The sequence below is a fragment of the Pan troglodytes genome, chromosome 21 (genome assembly GCF_028858775.2).
Source record: "Pan troglodytes isolate AG18354 chromosome 21, NHGRI_mPanTro3-v2.0_pri, whole genome shotgun sequence".
NCBI classification, from domain to species: domain Eukaryota; kingdom Metazoa; phylum Chordata; class Mammalia; order Primates; family Hominidae; genus Pan; species Pan troglodytes.
The window spans coordinates 26,815,418-26,833,658 of NC_072419.2; the positions used below are offsets into that span (position 1 = coordinate 26,815,418).

Sequence of the window (18,241 nt, forward strand, 5' to 3'; positions counted from 1 at the left end):
ATCCAGGATGGTCTCGATCTCCTGACTTCGTGATCCGCCTGCCTCAGCCTCCCAAAGTGTTGGGATTACAGGTGTGAGCCACCGCGCCCGGCCTTCAATTGGCTTTTTAACTATATCTTACCTTTTAGTAATTGCTCTATGGATTATAATACACATCAGCAATCTTTCATGTTCAATAGAGTTAATATTGTACCATTTCACATAAAATGTAAAAACCTTGCAGCTATGCAGTTCCTTCTCCCCATATTCTGGATGTCTATTTTGTTAACAGCCATCCTATATCTTATATCTACAAACACTGCAAAATCAGTAAGGCAATATTGTAATCTTTGTTTTAAGGTCATATATATTTTGAAGAATTAAAAAGAATAGTCTTTTATGGATACCCAGATATTTACTAATTTTCTTGTTCTATCTTCCTTTTTGAAAATCCAAGTCTTCCTTCAGCCTAAATGAGCTTCAGAGCATTTATTGTATTGTAGGTCTGCTAAAAGGTAATTCTTTAGTTTTGCTCCATCTGAAAATATATGTTGCTTTCATTCTTAACGCTTATTTTCACTGAATATAGAATTCTGGGCTTATAGGTTATTTTTTCCCAGCACTTTGAAGATGCTTTTCCACCATCTTCCAACATCCATGCATTTTTGTTTAAAAATCTACAGTCATTTAAAACATTCCTCTATATGTCATTTTCCATTGGCTGCTTTCAAGGTTTGCTCTTTATCCTTGGTTTTTAGCAATTTGATGCTGTGGGTATTCTGTGTTTATTATGTCTCTAAGCATGGTTGTTTTTTTTTTTAATTTTTCTTGTTTGGCGTTCACTGAACTTCTCGAATCCTTAAATTTATGATTTTCACTAAATTTTAACAAGTTATTGGCCATTCTTTCTTACCCCATTCTTCTCTCTTCTCTCCCTGGGATTCCAATTACATATCTGTTAAGAGTTTTTTATATTGTTCCCTGGGGCTCTAAGGCTCTGTTTATTTGTTTCAGTCTCTTTTTTCTCTTTCTCACTATTCTTCAAATTGGACAGTTTCTATTCATATAACTTCAAGTTCACTGACTCTTTCCTCTATCATCTCTATTTTTCTATTAGGGCATAAGATGACTGCAGCTCACCCTTTTTTAAAAAACCTCTAAATTGAGGCCAGACACAGTGGCTCACGCCTATAAACCTAGCACTTTGGGAGGCCAAGGTAGGTGGATGGCTTCAGCTCAGGAATTCAAGACCAGCCTGGGCAACATGGTGAAGGCCATCTCTACAAAAAAATACCAAAAAATTAGCCGGGTATGGTGGCAAGCACCTGTAGTTCCAGCTACATGGGGGCGCTGAGGCAGAAGGATCTCTTGAACCCGGGAGGTCAAGGCTGCAGTAAGCTGAGATCTTGCCACTGCCCTCCAGCCTGGGTGACAAAGTGAGAACCTGTCTCAAAAAAAAAAAAAACCAAAAACAAACAAACAAAAAGACTCTAAATTGAATACCTGTATGTGGAAATGGAGAGAAAAGGTAATTGAAAAAGCAAACTTAAAAAAAAAAAAAACCTCTAAAATAAGGGAAATTATCCCCATCCTGGTCATTTCTCCAAGTTTTTACTGTAATACACAAGCTACCCAAACTTTTAAATACTAATAAGAATCCTCTTATATCAGAGTTTATAGTTATTATCAGTGGGATTCATCTCAGGAGGTTATACCACCAAGGCAGAAGCAGAACTCTCTTGAAATTGATGTTTTGTCCCCACATCAAAGCCTCTCCACATCCTGCCTGATAGTGGCGCCTCCTGGGCTCTTAGCAGGTGGTCCAGCCTCCAGCCAGGTTAGGATGCAGTGACACTGGCTCTCAAGGCAGACTTTCCCATCTTGTTGGCATTCATCTCTCCAATTAGATCATGCGCTCCATGCTTATGTTTTTCACCAAGATGTTCTGGAGACCTTGCACAGTGCCTGGGACAAGAAGTGTTTGTCTGAATGCATGAATGAATGAAGTTTATCAGACTACTGACTCCCACCCTTCTCCCTAGCTAACCGAGGAGTTTTGCTCTCCTTAATCAGAATTATCAATATAAGTAGTCTTGAAATATGTACTCAGAACATCAGTGTGGCCAGCCATTACCACTTCCTATTTGTACCCAATATGTAGTATTCCACTGGCGTTACAGAAGCACATAGGTTGTATTTGCAAGGTCTGTAACTTGTAACACATGTTCTTATTAACAATGTTGGATTTGCTTATTCAGTTTTCACTCCAGTCTACAAACTCCTATGAAACCCCAAATGTAGCCAAAATTGTGAATGCCTACACCAAAAGTGTATAAGTAAACATTACTGCAATACTGGTAATCTTTAAAACCCAGAAAAACAAGAACTAGTATATTTAATGTACTACTTAACAAAAAGTAGGCTTAATTAGAGAAAGAAAATTGGGTAGGTAGAAGAACTTCTGTGAGGATGCTGAAGGAGACTTCTAAACATTTTCAAGGGCTCAAGAGGTTGATAGCACTGTTTTTATAATTTAAATTCAAATCAGATATCTTTCTATATATTTATCTGGGTAGGAAATCTATTTTTTATAGAGATTGGAAAAGAGAATGAGAAAGCAAAAAAGGAGTGTAGGGAGACAGAAAGATTCAGAATCAGAGAGAGACTCAGAGAAATATATTTTCCTGTGGCCACTGGGTGAGAGTTATAAGACAGAAAAAAAAAAGAAAAAGACTTGAAAGAAAGAAGCATCCTGGGATGGGAGTAGACAACTAAGTGAATAAAGACAGGACAAGGGCACAGAATGTATCTCCCTGAGGGAGGACCAAGGACATCATAGAGATGATGGATCTGAGTGCCGCTGTCCAATAGAACCTTCTTCAAGATGGAAATAGGCGGTATCTGCACTGCCCAATATGGCAGCCACTAGCCACCTATAGCTAACTGAGCACTTAAAATGGGCTATTGCAACTGAGGAACCAAATTTTTCATTGTATTTAATTTAAATTAATTTAGATGTAAATATTTATAGCCATGTATGACTAGTGGCTACCACAGAATCAGAAAGCTCCCTGAACCATTCATGGGTGTGGGGCAGGAATACTGAAGGGGCTGGCTGCCTCTTGTCCAAGGACAGCTGATGTCTATACAGAATGAAACAGTTGAGGGGGGTAAAGCAGGAATGTGATGGAAGTGGGGAGATGACCATCAGTATGGTTGGGACCCATGTCTTATGTTCATTTTTTAGCATGCTTTTAATAAAGTGGCAGACTATTTTAGGGAAAGATAAAATCAATTGAGCGTGTTTCAATTCGTCCAACAACTAAAGACAAAAACAACTAACTTGCACTGCTTCAGTGACTTTCAGCATCAGTGTGGAAGACGATGTCCAGATGAGCATGAGAAAGCATTGAAATTTGAGCACAGAATGGAGAGGGCATACAAATAATTTCTAAGGAGCATGCAAAAGGGTTGGTGGCCCCTCTGCTTATGGCACCCTCACACAGTGCCTGGCATATGGTAGGTATGCCATCAGTATTTCTTGAATGACTCTGTGTCGTATGAGAGCAGGAAGCAACAAGGCAGGAACCCAGACCTAGTAGATACAGAGACTGATGAAGCATCCATCTTCTCTGGAGCATCATATAGGGACAAGCTTACTGAGTTTTAAAAGCTAGCAATGGGCAGTCTGAAAACTGAAGACTGGATGAGATCAACCCAAGAAGGAACCTGCAGAGACCCGAGTGTCAGACACAGGAAGGGGAAGAGGATGGAGGCTGCGCTAGAGCTGTTCAAAATGTAGGAGCGTGAGGGGAAGGCGGGGTCTGTACAAATGTAAACCCTCTTCCGCCGAAAACCACTCACACTTGTGGGAGATATTTCATCACCTGGCATCCTTCTCTCCACTGGATGAGTGAATTGAGTGAATAAGAGTGACATTTGGGGATCTTAATGTGTTCTTCATACCCAAGGCAATCTATCTCTCATATGCACACAAACAACATGATAGCAAACTTTTAGTATATGTATTTTTGTGCCCCAAATAATAAAATGCCCTGGAGACTAGTCACACTTTTGGGAAGGTAAAATGAAGAGTGATAACTGAATATTGCTGTAATTGTTCACTTCGTAGATGTTCTTCAGCTTCTGTGAGAAGAATGTGGATTATGAAACGTTTAAAGCCCTCAATGATGCATGTCTTGTGTATGACAGTCGACTTGTGATTGATACCAACTTCCACACCAACGACATAGCCATCAGAGCTGCTGGCTCCCTCACCAAATTCTCCAGTAGATACTACTCAAATGAGTGGACTCATAGCAACTTCAGTTCCAAAGAAGTTGGCTTTCAGCTGGCAGCAGCTATGCTACATCTCTTTGATCCAACCCTTGAGCCTGTGACCGAGCCACCAGCTAATCTTGACCGGCTCATCCCCATGTACAAGGGAGCCAAGATTCAAGGTATACGAGTAGGCTTCCTTCTCCTTGATGAAGCCACAGATTAGGTATGGGTCAGCAGTCAGGCCAGCCCTCCAGGTTTCTCTTAGGCTTGGGGAAAAGGCTCCTCCATACCTCAGTGGGTTGCCACAGAGACAGAGAAAGGGTCTATAATTTCTGAAGCATTTATTACAAACCTGGAATTATTGTTATTATGGTTCTTTGCATTTGAGCATTTATTATGGACCACATCCTAAATGGGGTTCCCACTTTACAGATAAGAAAACAGACAAGGGAATGATTATTAACTTGTCTGGATGTCTCACAGCTGGAAAATGATGGTTTGCTCTGACATCTTACCCAAAACTTCCATTCTCTCTATAAGTTCAGAGATAAGGAGACCCTTCCAGGCAGCCAGGCCTCAGCCTGTTCTTGGGATGGATAAGCTTAACCATTTGCAGCTGTAAAGCAGTGCACTTTTATCCCATAAACCCTTTTGGCCCCTAAGGAGGAGATGATTTCATGAGTAATGCAGGGTTCCTTCACGTTTAGAGTATGAGAAATACCTTTGAAAATGGTGTTTCTGAATGTTGTGGACCTTTTACCAGAAAAATACACATATTTACAAAATTACGTGTTCCCTTTCTGGAGGTTTATAGATGAACCCACAAAGCTGTACATAGACCCCCAGGGTGTCCATGAAGTCCAGTCAATGGAATGTCAAATTACAGAGACGAAAGCCCCACATTCCATCCTTGTCTTCCTCTTCCTAACTAGGCAGCCCCACAAGGTCTTGCTCTGCTTCTCACTCTGGGTGAGACCTGAGGAAAGGTGGTGGCCGTAGGCAGGCAAGAGAAGGGAGGGCTGTCAGAAGCCAGAGCTGGCACAGGCCCAGACCTCAGGAACAAACCAAAATATTAAGAATTCGATAATGACAGTTTCTAAAACATTGAACAAAGAACTTTGTTGATTGTCCTAATTAAATTCAATTTGTTAATATTTTGGCTACATTTTGGAGAAGTGATGAGGAATAGGAATGCTGTTTGCAACATGTAAGGCTTCTAAAGGTCTTGATCTGGTTTTGGTAGATACAGGTTAAAGGGCGGGGAGCTACGGATAATCACAGGATACACAAGATCGGCTTGGCACATCCTGGAGCAATGGCGGCTACATTATGGGATATCATATCACATTCACATCAATTTGGTTAAATAAATGTCAACCCCAGGGAGTTCCTTGCTGTTAGTGGTACTTCAGTGTGAAAGTTTGAGGAGCATACACCACTGCAGGCATCTGTTTGTCCTGTGATGAAAATATGAGCTCTGTTACTCACCTCATTAACAATTAATTTTAAATGGAAAACTTGCCATCTCTTCTAGGGGGCATTCTTCCTGGGTCTTACCATTATCTGCATATTGCCAAGCCTGCCATTCCAACTCCCTTGGAGGTACAAATGGCACAGCCTAATTATGTAAGTATTATTTCTGAATTTCATTTTACTTTCAAATACATAACTTTGTTTATAAGAAGATGAAATTCTTTACTTGGAGTCTTTACTGTAATGTGTTGGTTCACACATCAGAAGCCCACTGGAGTAATCGTCCCCCAAGATGGCCCTTAGTGACTCTCGCGCCTTGGTCTTCATGCCCTTGTGTGGCCCCTCCCACACTGAGTAGGGCTGACCTGTGTAGCCAACAGGATATTGGGGAAATGACTGTGTGACTTCCAAGGTCAGGTCAGGTCAAGAAAGATACGACAGCTTCCAGCTTGCACACTTCTAGAAGACTTGCTGCCATGCTGTAGGGACCCCTTTAGAGAGGTCCATGTGGCAAGGAATTGAGGACTCCTGCACCAGTCATGATCAGTTTGCCAGGCAGACGAGTGTGCCACCTTGGAAGTGGATCCTGCAGCCTCATTCACGCCTTCAGGTGACTGCAGCCCCAGCCAACATCTTGACTGAAAACTTATGAAAGGCCTTGAGCCAGAACTCCCTAGCTAAGCCACTTTCAGCTTCTGACTCCCAGAGACCGTGAGATAATAAAAATTTATTATTGTTTTATGCCATTACTTTTTTCAATAGACTTTATTTTTTAGAGCTGTTTTGGTTTCATAACAAAATTGAGCAGAGGTACAAAGATTTCCCATGTAACCCCAACCCTTCAAAAGACATATAGCCTCCCCCACTATCAACATCCCCCACCAGTGATATATTTCTTACAATTAATAAACCTACACTGACACATTATTATCAACCAAAGCCCATAGTTGACATTAGCGTTCATTCTTGGTTGTGTACATTCTGTGGGTTTGGACAAATGTATAATGACACATATCCACCATTACAGGATCATACAGAGCAGCTTCACTGCCCTAAGAACCCTCTGTGCACTGCCTGTTTGTCCCTCCCTCTGTCCTAAGGCCCAACAACTACTGATCTTTGTACTGTCTCAGTCACTTTGCCTTTTCCAGAATGTGATATAGTTGCAATCATACAGCCTATCGTCTTTTCAGGTTGGCTTCTTTCACTTAGTAATATCCATTTAAGCTTCCTCTGTATCTCTTCATGGCTTGATAGCTCATTTCTTTTTGGCACTGAATGATCCTCTATTGTCTGATTGTATCGGTTTACTTATCCATTCACCTACTGAAGGACATTAAGCCTCTACGTTTTGAGGCAACCTGTGATGCATCGATAGATAACTGAAATATCCACTTTCATGTCAATGGAGCAAGTAGATTGCTTAGCATCTGGAATGGCCATGGAGACCCCACTGTTTTCCTCCCCTCCAGGAAAAGCAGAAGCTGTGCAGTTGGGAATTCTGCTGTTGAAAGGACACAGGTGGTTGGTCAGTTGAAGAGCTCCTCCAATAAGATTCTCTGACCCATAGTCCCAGCCCGGTGTGTGTTGTCATCTGGGGGCTTCCTTTTGGATATGTCACGTTTGATTTTTAGTCAATGAGGCAGATTGGAAGCTGTCTACTTAACTTCCATTCCCATTTTCTTCTCTTGAATATTTTTGAGGGTAAACAATATGACCAACCTAAAATAAACACATTTCCCAGATTTCCTCAAGGACAGGGTCAGCCATGTGGCAGGTTCTGGCCAATGAGATGTAAGCAGAAGCTCTTGGAAAAATCCTTAAATGGGGGCCTACTCAAATGGCACAGGCTATGGGTTCTTCACCCTTCAGGAAATCTCAATCCTATTCCATTTCCTTCCCATGGACCTTGAACAAGTTCTTCAGCATCTGCATTTCTGGGATTGCTGGGGAGCATACATAAAGTAACATTGTCAGGAACAAAACAGGTAGCCAGTAAGTGGTGAAGATGGCTGTTTTAATCATTATTCCAGATAAATAATGAAACCCAGTTCTTCCAGGAAAAGGGTAGATGCTGTATGTTTAAAACTTATTTCCCTTAGCCCTTTCCCAGATTCTTTTAGTTGCCCTGTACACATGGTCTGATGCAAAATTTTCTTATAATAAAGGAAACCATAAGGTCATCATAGTGTTCCAGTTTCTATTGCTGTATAAAAAACACCTAGTGGCATAAAACAGCCATTTGATCCTGCTTACAGATCCTGTGAGTCAGGAATTTGGACAGGGCACAGTGGGCACAGCTTGTCTCTGCTCCACACTATTCACAGCCTTAGATGGGAAGACCAGAGGGTTAGATCAATGGTCCAGATCATCTGAAGGCTCGTTTACTAAATCCGAAAGCTTGTTACTCAGCTGGGCTGGGATGACTCAAGGACCGGAAGTGTTCACCACAGCCTCCCCACCTGGGCTGTCCTCAAGTGCCTGGGCTTCCTCACAGTATGGTGGCCTCAGAGTAGCCAGACTGCTCACGCAGTGGCTCTGGGCTCCAAGTGCAAGTGTTGTTACTAGCAAGCTGGAAGCTGCATTGCCTTTTATGACCCGCCCTCAAAAGTCCCACAGCATCACTTCTCCCACTCTCTCTGTTGGAGCAGTCACAGCAACCACCGAGATTCAAGGGGTGGGGGATAGAGAATCCATCTCTCAAGGCAGAGAGTGTCAGGGTCATATTGCGGGACGGTGTGTGGGATAGGGAGACTGTCGTGGCCATCTTTAGAAAGTAAATCTGCCACCAGTGAGGTGGGGCATGAGGTAAATAGGATAAAGCCCAGAGTATTCACAGGCTAAGCACTTTGATCATCACAGATAAATAACTCGAGTCTAATATGCACAAGAGCTAGAACATATTGGACTTGGTTTCAGCCAGAACCAGATTCTTCAAGGACAGTGCATGATTCCCTACATGCGGCATTGTTTATTTATGAGCCACCGACTCTCTCTAAATAAAGTCAGAGGAGGAGCCAAAAGGGGTTTTTAGATAATGAGAGTTTTAATAAGAGTGCAACTTAAATAGATTCTTTGGCTGGTGCTATGACAGTATGTGAACAGGACCCCTGACTTTAATTAACCATTTTGCCAGGTGGGCCTCCTTTTTAATTAGTACAGAAGATCTAAACAGATTTTTTTTTCCATTTTATTATCCAAGAAAAAAAAATGTAAGATGGCTCCATGGCAATCTTTTGGGGTTGGAATTAATTTGATTAAGTGAAATCGTTGCCAAAATGGTCAGGCAGTCACCTAAATATAGCCAATTGATCAAGAATGGAGCCCATTGAACAATATTTCACCAGAGAAATTGAATTACTATTCATACACTAGATATAGCACAGACAAATCTTATCAGACTTTTATAGTGCTCACTAATTGGAATATTTAAGTCGGAAGATACTGTAGTAATTCATGAGCTCTTTGAGAGGTAACCTGACAAAAGGAAGAAAGGGTACCCCAAGTCGTCTACATAATAAACTAATTTACAGATTCCAGTCCACATGCTTTGTTGGCGTATATACCATGGAAGAAAGAAATTTGTCACAACAAATTCTGCCTTGGATACCATCAAATTTAAAATTGTGTGTTCATCATGAGAGCTGGGAACTTGATTTCTTGAACACCAAGTCTGATGAATCCTGTGTCTTCCATTTGGCATGAATTCCAGAACCATTTTCCAACCTTTGTCAAAATCATAAAGGACCTCAAAAGGATAATTGTATTCAGGGAAAAAAAGAAGAAGAAAAACCATATCAGAATCAGTAACTCCATCAAAATCTTAAATTTGATATCCAAATTTTTAAACAATTTGCTCATATACTTAAAATAGGGGAAGACACCAGATATACCCTACCAAACCGGAAGGTTGCAAAATAATCGTCCTGACCCCAGAACCCTGCACCATGTGGGCAGGGCTGGGAGGTGCTCTACGGCATCACTTAGTGGAGCAGCTTTCTATGAGCAATTGCAGCAAGAGTTCTGGGCTTCACTGGGTTATCCTGTTCTGTCAGCGACTGTGAATAGGAATGGCCTGCACTACAAGGGTAATTTGTGTCTGAGAAACCCCTGTTTAAGTGAATTGTATTTAACATGAATACAACATATTTTGATGCACTCTCAGTTCCCAGATGGACCCCTCCAGTGATGCTAATGTGGTGCCAAATCTCCTTCAAATGGACACTGCTCCTTCCAAAGTTAAGATCAGCCATCAGTGCAACCTCCTCATCGCTTTCTCTAGTGTAGCTGCTTCTGGACTCTAAGCCCTCATTTCTGTAAGGCCCTGTATGCTAGGATTATGTGGACAAAACTTACGGAGGAGGCCAAAATATGATAATGCAGTCTTTACGTTTAAAAATAATACCAAAAAATGCAACAAGTCCATAACAAAAAAAATCACTAAAAATGATGCTGATGACAGACTCTCAAGGAACAGGATGACATTTAAGGCCACAAAACGCTCAGACTCTCACTGCTCTCAGCCTGCAGCCTGCAGGGCTCCTCAAGGACTTGACAAGTCACCACCAACTAAGTGACTGTGACCCTCGTCTTGAGGTGCACAGCCTCGGCCACGTACATGGAATCCAAGTCAGCCCTCCTAAACACAAAGAAGTCCTTGTAAGCTGAAGGTGGGGGATTTAGTGAGACTCTTGGCAAAGTCAAGATTTGTTAACCACATGGGTGGATCTCAAGGTGTGCCCCCTTGACACCTGGGCTCCCTTTCTTAATCACTTCCAACAATGAAACCTAAAAGGAGGAGGAGGCCTGGGGAAGCCTGGCAGATAAAACTGTGCCAGAGTCTGTGGTGCGTCCTCTCCCAGACACCAGCCTTACTGCCGTGGTGCAGGAGCCGCCCCTCCTCAGAACTCACCTGCAGTTTTCCAGCTTTTTCACCAATCATCCCTTACTGTGACGGGGACATGTACCCCTGGGTTCAGAAGCCAAACCTAAAGCTGCTGTTTCCAAACTCAAATGGTCTTTCAAGTCTTGTGTTTAATTTAGAAATACACGTGGCGGTCACATTCTTCACTGTGTATATATCTACATATATTTTAATTCTGAAATACTGCTGAATATCCTGGGCCATCAGGTAAAGTTGACACCAGGGGTTATTCTGTGAGGTCATGCGCCCCCACCCCCACCCCATGCAATGGTGTGAGTCATTGCTCAGACCGCGAAGTCAGGACTTGAGGAAACACACGGGAATGAGCAAAGCCCATGAGGCATCCAGGCCTAGAGAGATGCCTGTGGCAGGAGCTGAGGGCAAGGGATGAGCAGAGGAGAGCAGGCCCCTGCAGCCAGAGGCTCAGTCCTGGCTTTTTCCAAATTCTTCTACAGAGGAGCCCGCCCTTCCACACCAACGCCTGCATGCTTCCCTCCTTCCTTCCTTCCTGCCTGCCTTCCTTCCTTCCTGCCTTCCTGCCTTCCCTTCCTCCCTCCCTCCCTGCCTCCCTCCCTCCTTCCTTCCCTTCCTCCCTCCCTCCCTGCTTTACTTCTTTCCTCCTTCCCTCCTCCTTTCCTCCATCCTTCCCTCCCTTCCTCCTTCCCTCCCTCCCTTCTTTCCTTTCTTCCTCCTGCCCTCCCTCCTTACTTCTTTCCGTTCCTCCCTTCCTTCCTTCCTTCCCTCCCTCCTTCCCTCCCTCCTCCCTTCCTTCCCTTCCTTCCTTCTTTCCTTCCTTCTTCCCTCCCTTCCTTCACTCCTTTCCTTCCTTCTTTCTTTTCTTCCTCCCTCCCTTCCTTCCCTTCCTTCCCTCCTTTCCTTCCTTCTTTCCTTTCTTCCTCCCTCCCTCCTTCCTTCCTTCATTCCTTCCTTCCCTTCTTCCTTTCTTTCTTTCCTTTATCCCTTCCTTCCTTCCCTCCCTCCTTCCTTCCTTTCTTCATCCCTCCCTCCTTCCTTCATCCCTTCCCTCCTTCCCTTCCTTCCTTCCCTCCTTCCTTCCCTTGCTTTCCTTGCTTCCTTTCTTCCTTCCTTTGCTTCCTTGCTTCCTTCTTTCCTTTCTTCATCCCTCCCTCCTTCCTTCCTTTCCTTCCTTCCTTCCTTTCCTTCCTTCTTTCCTTTCTTCCTCCCTCCCTCCCTTCCTTCCCTTCCTTCCTTCCCTCTTTTCCTTCCATCTTTCCTTTCTTCCTCCCTCCCTCCTTCCCTCCTTCATTCCTTCCTTCCCTTCCTTCCCTCCTTTCCTTCCTTCACCTCCTTCCCTCATCCCTTCCCTCCTTCCCTTCCTTCCTTCCCTTGCTTCCTTCCTTGCTTCCTTCCTTCTTTCCTTTCTTCATCCCTCCTTCCCTCCCTCCCTCCTTCCTGCCTTCCTTCTTTCTTTCTTTTCTTTCTTCCTCCCTCCCTCCTTCCTTCCCTCCTTCCTGCCTTCCTTCCTTCCTTTCTTTTTCCTCCCTCCCTCCCTCCTTCCTTCCTTCTTTACTCCCTTCCTTCCTTCCTCCCCTCACTCAATTTGTTCATCAAAAAATCTAGTTCCTTGCCATGCCACAGCCTGAGTATTTAAAAATAACTTTTCCTCATTTTAGAAGTAATGATCATTTTTTAAAAATTAGAAACTGCAGATAGTCAAATAACTATAAGGATAAACAATAAAAATGACCCAGTCTCCCAACCACAGAAAGTGACCGTTAACATTTTGTGAAAATGTTGATACAAAGCAAATGAAATGATACTGTGCATTTTTGTAAACTACTTCTAAAGCATAAAATGTACTGTGAATATATCTCCCTGTTATGAAATATATTTTAACACTAATTTTTTTGAATACATTGCCCCCCATTGTCGGTGGGCCATTGTTTTTTGGATAACATCTTAATAAGTTTGGATTTTTTAAGCACTTTGTTATGGTGGTAGATTTCCCGTCTATCCATCCATTTCTATAAACAAAGGACCATTTCCATCTCCCTTGAAGCACCATCCCCCAACCCCACTTGCTCCTCCCTCACCCCCAAATGCCCAATCTCTCACACACGCACCTGGGGGTGGCCCAGGACTCACCTGTCATGCCTTCTGTATATCTCACCTTGTAACTTTACAGTTGGCTGAGTCCCCCCAGGGCTTTGCCATGTGATACCCCAACACCCACCAGTTGCCTGTATTGATGTAAAAGTTAAACCGTGTATCCTTTTGTTTAGACAAAATCCCCAGGTGATGTCCAGGACTAAGTAAATGTTTGGGATCCAGGCAGTTCAAATTGCCTTAGATTTCTAAATGCCACATTCAAGTTCAGAAGAGAAGCTTAAATCTATATGCACTCAAAGAACATTTATTGAGCGTTGCTGTGTACTAAGGTCAGAGTCTAAGGCCAAAGTGAAGGTTCAGTCACCCCCCACAAAACTCATGTTTGTCTACAGAAGTTTCCCACTGCCTGAGCCAGTGGGGAGCCATCTGCGGCTGAAATAGAAGAAGTCATTGTGGCATGGAATTGGAGCAGCATCTACCCTTGTCACTTGGGCTGATGTGGCAATTGGAGGTGGTTTCTACAGGGCAGAAAGTCACAAATCCACACTTTTAACAATCTGTAAACCAGAAAACCACCTGCAGAACGTGTATGTGCATCTCCCATAGCCTTGAACCTTCTTCCTGGGAACAGACCTTTTCAAATGACTGACCTTGCCCAATCCCCGCCATCAGGCCTGGCCTTTTACTTCTTTCTTTTGTTCAAGTAATCTTGAAAATAACTGAAATTATTTCTGATCAGTTTTGACTAGGAGGTTTTTCTCAAAACGATGCTGTGAAAGCAAAGAAATTTAACAGTGTTAAAACACCTCAGAGGAGAGAATAAACCCAGTTCCACTTATTAGCTGGGTGTGCAGTATTAATAAAGGATTGGTTGTAACCTAGCAACTAGTTTAGAAACACAGAACAAGGCGATCACAGTTTTAAATATCCTTGTAGTCACTGAGTCCAAGTATGTGGTTTCTGACACACTGTTACCTTCTGCCGAGTTTAGTCAATATCTATTACTGTTATTTGCAAAGAGGGATAAGATATAACCTGTCTGTTATATTTGAAAAATAAATTGCTATGATAAAGTTCCCAAAATCCAGGAATGTTTCTAATGTTGTTTTTCTGGTCCACATCCCTCCTCCAGGGTTTAGAACTAGTAACCGGCAGTGCGAAAAATGGGACTTACTTCCGAATTCATATTAACAAGTATAAAATGGTGGAAACCATCACGTGCCTTTCTAGGGAGCCCTTCCCCGCCTCCAACTACATCCGCTTGTTTGGCCAGCACGAGCAACTCCTCAACAACCTGTGTGCTCGGTACGATGAAAACCTGATCACAGATCTCTATAGGTAAGTTGGACATTGCATTTGACTACAGGGAAATACAAATATATATATAATGTCTCGTGAATGAGGGACATGTGTTGTGATGCACCCGAGAGCAAAACGGGAATCCCAGAGAGAGGCTGTGCGGCAGAGATTTCGTTCTAATGAAGAACACCTGACGCTAATGTGGGCTGGGGAGCAGAGAGTCACAGGATGTGTCCACACCTGGCCCCCATGGCCATACCAGGGCCTGGACCCCAGGTGCAACCAAGCCTACCATGGACGGGCTTGGAGGAGATGATATTCAAGTCCCTTTCCACACGGGGCTGCTAAGAGCAGTGGTCAGAAATGTAGGAGGTCAATTTGGGAACAGCATGAGGAAGGGTCTGATCCTGATGGGACTCCGCGATCATGGGACAGGGTGTTTGTGACCCCAGCCTTCCTCCTCATGGCATGTGTTCAGGCAGGCCCAGGGTGGTCATTTGTCCAGCGTTTTGGTAAGGGAATTCCCACACTGACAGGTCGGTTAGACTTGAAACCTTTGTCTTTTCAAACTCTTAAGACACACTTCATCCTATCCATTAGGAAGGCATAGAATTTCCAAGTGGAAAGTTACTTCTGAATGTAGCTTGCTGCTTAGCAAAGTTAGGAGGCTTTCCCTATTCACAAAGCAAGGTGATGCAGAGCCAGTACCAGAGACAGATGTGGAATGAAAACCATGCAGTTCCAGTGTTCTCGACACCCACAGAAGCAACTGCCAGGATTGCCATCAATCTCTCTTGCCTCTTAAAAATTTTTTTAAATTGTAGAATGCATCATACAAACAAAAAAGTATGTGAAATATGTGTGGACACTAAAAAGTACTGGAAATCTATGGGCCCACTGCCTATGTTAAGAAATAATTCCTTAACTTAGCAGTCAGGAAGTCCCTCTCTGATCACAGCCCTCCCTCATCTTTGTGGAGGTAGCCACTATCCTGAAGTTTGAGTTTGTCATTCTGTTGCCTATAAAGCAAGGATCAGTGAACTTCTTCTATAAGGGGCAGATATAGCCTCAGTTGCAAGTACTCATCCCAGCCCTTGCGGTGAGAAAGAAGCCGTCGATGATGTGTAAACAAAAGGACACAGCTGCATCCCAAGAAAGCTTCATTCGCCAAAACGGGCATTGGGCTGGATTTGCCCCCAGTCATAGTTTGTCAATCCTTGTTTTAAAGATGTGTACTTAGACACATGTGATTTCCTAAATAATATATTAATTTGCCTTGCCTACTTCTGACTCAGGTTTATGGCTTACCAAAGAAAGCGAGCATTCTGTTTAGCACGGTGTTTGTGAGAACCATCCAGGATGATGTCTGTAGCTGTGGTTCATTTGTTCTCCCTGCTGTGTGGTATTCCATCATATAATGGTCATGATTCAGTCATGGCTTTTCCTGTTGACTATTTACACTGGTTCCAGTTCAGGGCCATTACAATCGGACGTTGTGAACACTGGACGTACTTCATGTGCAGAATCTCTCTAAGATATCCTAGCCCTAGAACCGCTGGGTCACGGAACATGCATGTCTTCACCTTTACTAGTTGATGCCCAAATGTTTCCCAAGTATGGTCACGTGCCACATAAACACGTTCCAGTCAACAGTGGGTCACACATATAATCGGAGTCCCATAAGATATTAATGAAGCTGAAAATTTTCCATCTCCAAGGGCCACATTCCTGTCACCTAGCACAACACATGACTCACGTGTTTGTGGTGATGCTGGGTCAACAAACCTACTGTGCTGCCCAGTTGGTGTAAAAGCATAGCACACAGTTATGTCCAGTGCAGAACACTTGCTGATGATAATAAATGACCATGTTGCTGTCTTATGTATTTACTATACTATACATTTTATCATTATTTTCGAGTGTATGCCTTCTACTTATGAAAAAAAAGTTAACTCTAAAACAGTCTCAGATAGGTCCTTTGGGGGTATTCAGAAGGCATTATTATCACAGGAGATGGCAGCTCCACGTGTGTTATTGCCCCTGAAGCCCTTCCAGTGGGACAAGACGCAGAGGTGGAAGACAGTGATATTGATGATCCTGACCCTGCAGGCCTAGGCTAATGTGTGTGTTTGTGCCTCGGTTTGTAACAGCAAGTTTAAACAGTAAAAAGTAAAATAAAATAATTTGTAAATAAGGACATAGATGAATATTTGTGTATAGCTCTACAATGTGCTTAGGGGGTTCTTTTGTTTTTTTTGTTTTTTTTTTGTTTTTTGAGATGGAGTCTCACTCTGTTGCCCAGGCTGGAGTACAGTGGCATGAGCTCGGCTCACTGAAGCCTCCGCCTCCCTGGGTTCAAGCAATTCTCCTACCTTAGCCTCCCAAGTAGGTGGGATTACAGGCACGTGCTACCACACCCAGCTTATTTTTGCATTTTTAGTAGAGACGGGGTTTCACCATGTTGGCCAGGCTGGTCTCGAATTACCAACCTCAGGTGATCCACCCGCCTCCGCCTCCCAAAATGCTGGGATTACAGGCATGAGCCACCGTGCCTGGCCTTGTGCTTGTGTTTTAAGCTAAATGTTATTATTACAAAAGAGTCAAAAAGTTGAAACAAAATAAGACTATAAAGTAAAAAGAGCACAGGTTAACTTATTATTAAAGAATAATAAAGATTGAGAAACATGTTTTTATAAATTTAGTGTAGACTAAGTATATTGTTTATAATATCTTCAGTATTGTATGATAATGTCTGAGGCCTTCGCACTCACTCACCACTAGCTCACTAACTGCCCTAGAGCAACTTCCAGTCCTGTAAGCTCCATTCACGGTAAGTACCCTATACAGGTATACCCTTTTTAAATCTTTTATGCCATATTTTTACTGTACCTTTTCTATGTTTAGATACACCAACACTTAGTATGGAGTTACAATTGCCTACAGTATTCAGTATAGAAACCTGTACAAGTTTGTAACCTAGGAGCAACAGGGGCATATAGGCCAGGTGTGTAGTAGTAGACTAGACCATCTAGGTTTGTGTAAGTGCACTCTAGGATGGTTGCCAACAACGTGTTTCTCAGGACCTATTCCCATCGTTAAGTGACACACGACTGTCGTTATTTATTTAAATTTCCCCCAGCAGTGAATGAGAGAGCTCCTCTTGCTCCACAGGTCCGCCAAGCCTTGGTACTGTTAGACTTTTAAATTTGGCCAGTCTAGTGGCATACAAAGGTATCCTCCTAGGGCTTTAATGTGCTTTTCCCCACTTAATGATGCCTTTTCATTTGTTCATGGGCCATTTGTGGTAGTTTCTGTGAAATGCCAATTCATGATATTTATCCACGGAGCGGGGGTGTCTTCTCATTATTAATTCACAGAAGTTATTTATAAACAAACTGGACACAAACTTGTGTTGGTTATATATTTTTAACCAACTTTGAGGCTTATCTTTTTACTTTCTTTATGATGTCAACAATATTCTTAATTTAATAGAATGTTTGTCTTCTTCAAGAGGGTCTTGGGTATTTTTGTCCTTTCATTCTTCTAATAGTTTTATAATCAACTTGTCAAGATCCATGAAAACCCCATTGGATTTGATAGGAAATGCATTAAATCTTAGATCAATTAGGCAAGAATTGACATATTTGATATTGAGTCCAATATCATAACATAGTGTAGCTCTCAATTTAGGTATTCTTTAATGTCTTTCAATAAAGGTTTATCATTTTATCCATGAATGGCTTGCACAACTTTTGTTTGATATGATCCAAGATGCTTTATATTATTCTTTCTGTTTTAAATGTCATTTTTTATGAATTGATGCTTGTGTATAGAGATGAACTAATTTTAGTATAGTTCTGTATTCTGAAAGTTTTGAATAATTTACCTGTAGATTTTTAGATTTTCCGAGTAGAAAATTATATCATCTGCAAATAGTGACAGCTTTGTTTCTTCTTTTCCAACTTTTATACTATTTATTTCCTTTTCTTGCCTTACTGCACTGGCTAAGATTTGTAATAAAAAGATTGGCTGGGTGAGGTGGCTCACGCATGTAATCCCAGCACTTTGGGAGGCCGAGGCGGGCAGATCACCTAAAATTGGGAGTTCAGGACCAGCCTGGCCAACATGGGGAAACCCCATCTCTACTAAAAATACGAAAATTAACTGGGTGTGGTGGCTCACACTTGTAATCCTGGCTATTTGAAAGGCTGAGGC

The 18,241-nt window shown here is 42.6% G+C and overlaps 1 protein-coding gene across 17 annotated transcripts in view; it reads left to right on the plus strand.

Moving 5' to 3' along the window:
* The window catches only part of CFAP61 (cilia and flagella associated protein 61), a 306,350-nt gene that overhangs the window by 232,752 nt on the left and 55,357 nt on the right, over positions 1–18,241 (plus strand). For all 17 annotated transcript variants that reach the window (XM_016937529.3, XM_016937533.3, XM_016937534.3 and 14 more), the window contains 3 exons: positions 4,112–4,439; positions 5,795–5,886; positions 13,860–14,065. In XM_016937529.3, coding sequence (XP_016793018.2) covers positions 4,112–4,439; positions 5,795–5,886; positions 13,860–14,065 — 626 coding nt within the window. The remainder of the gene's footprint in view (positions 1–4,111; positions 4,440–5,794; positions 5,887–13,859; positions 14,066–18,241) is intronic.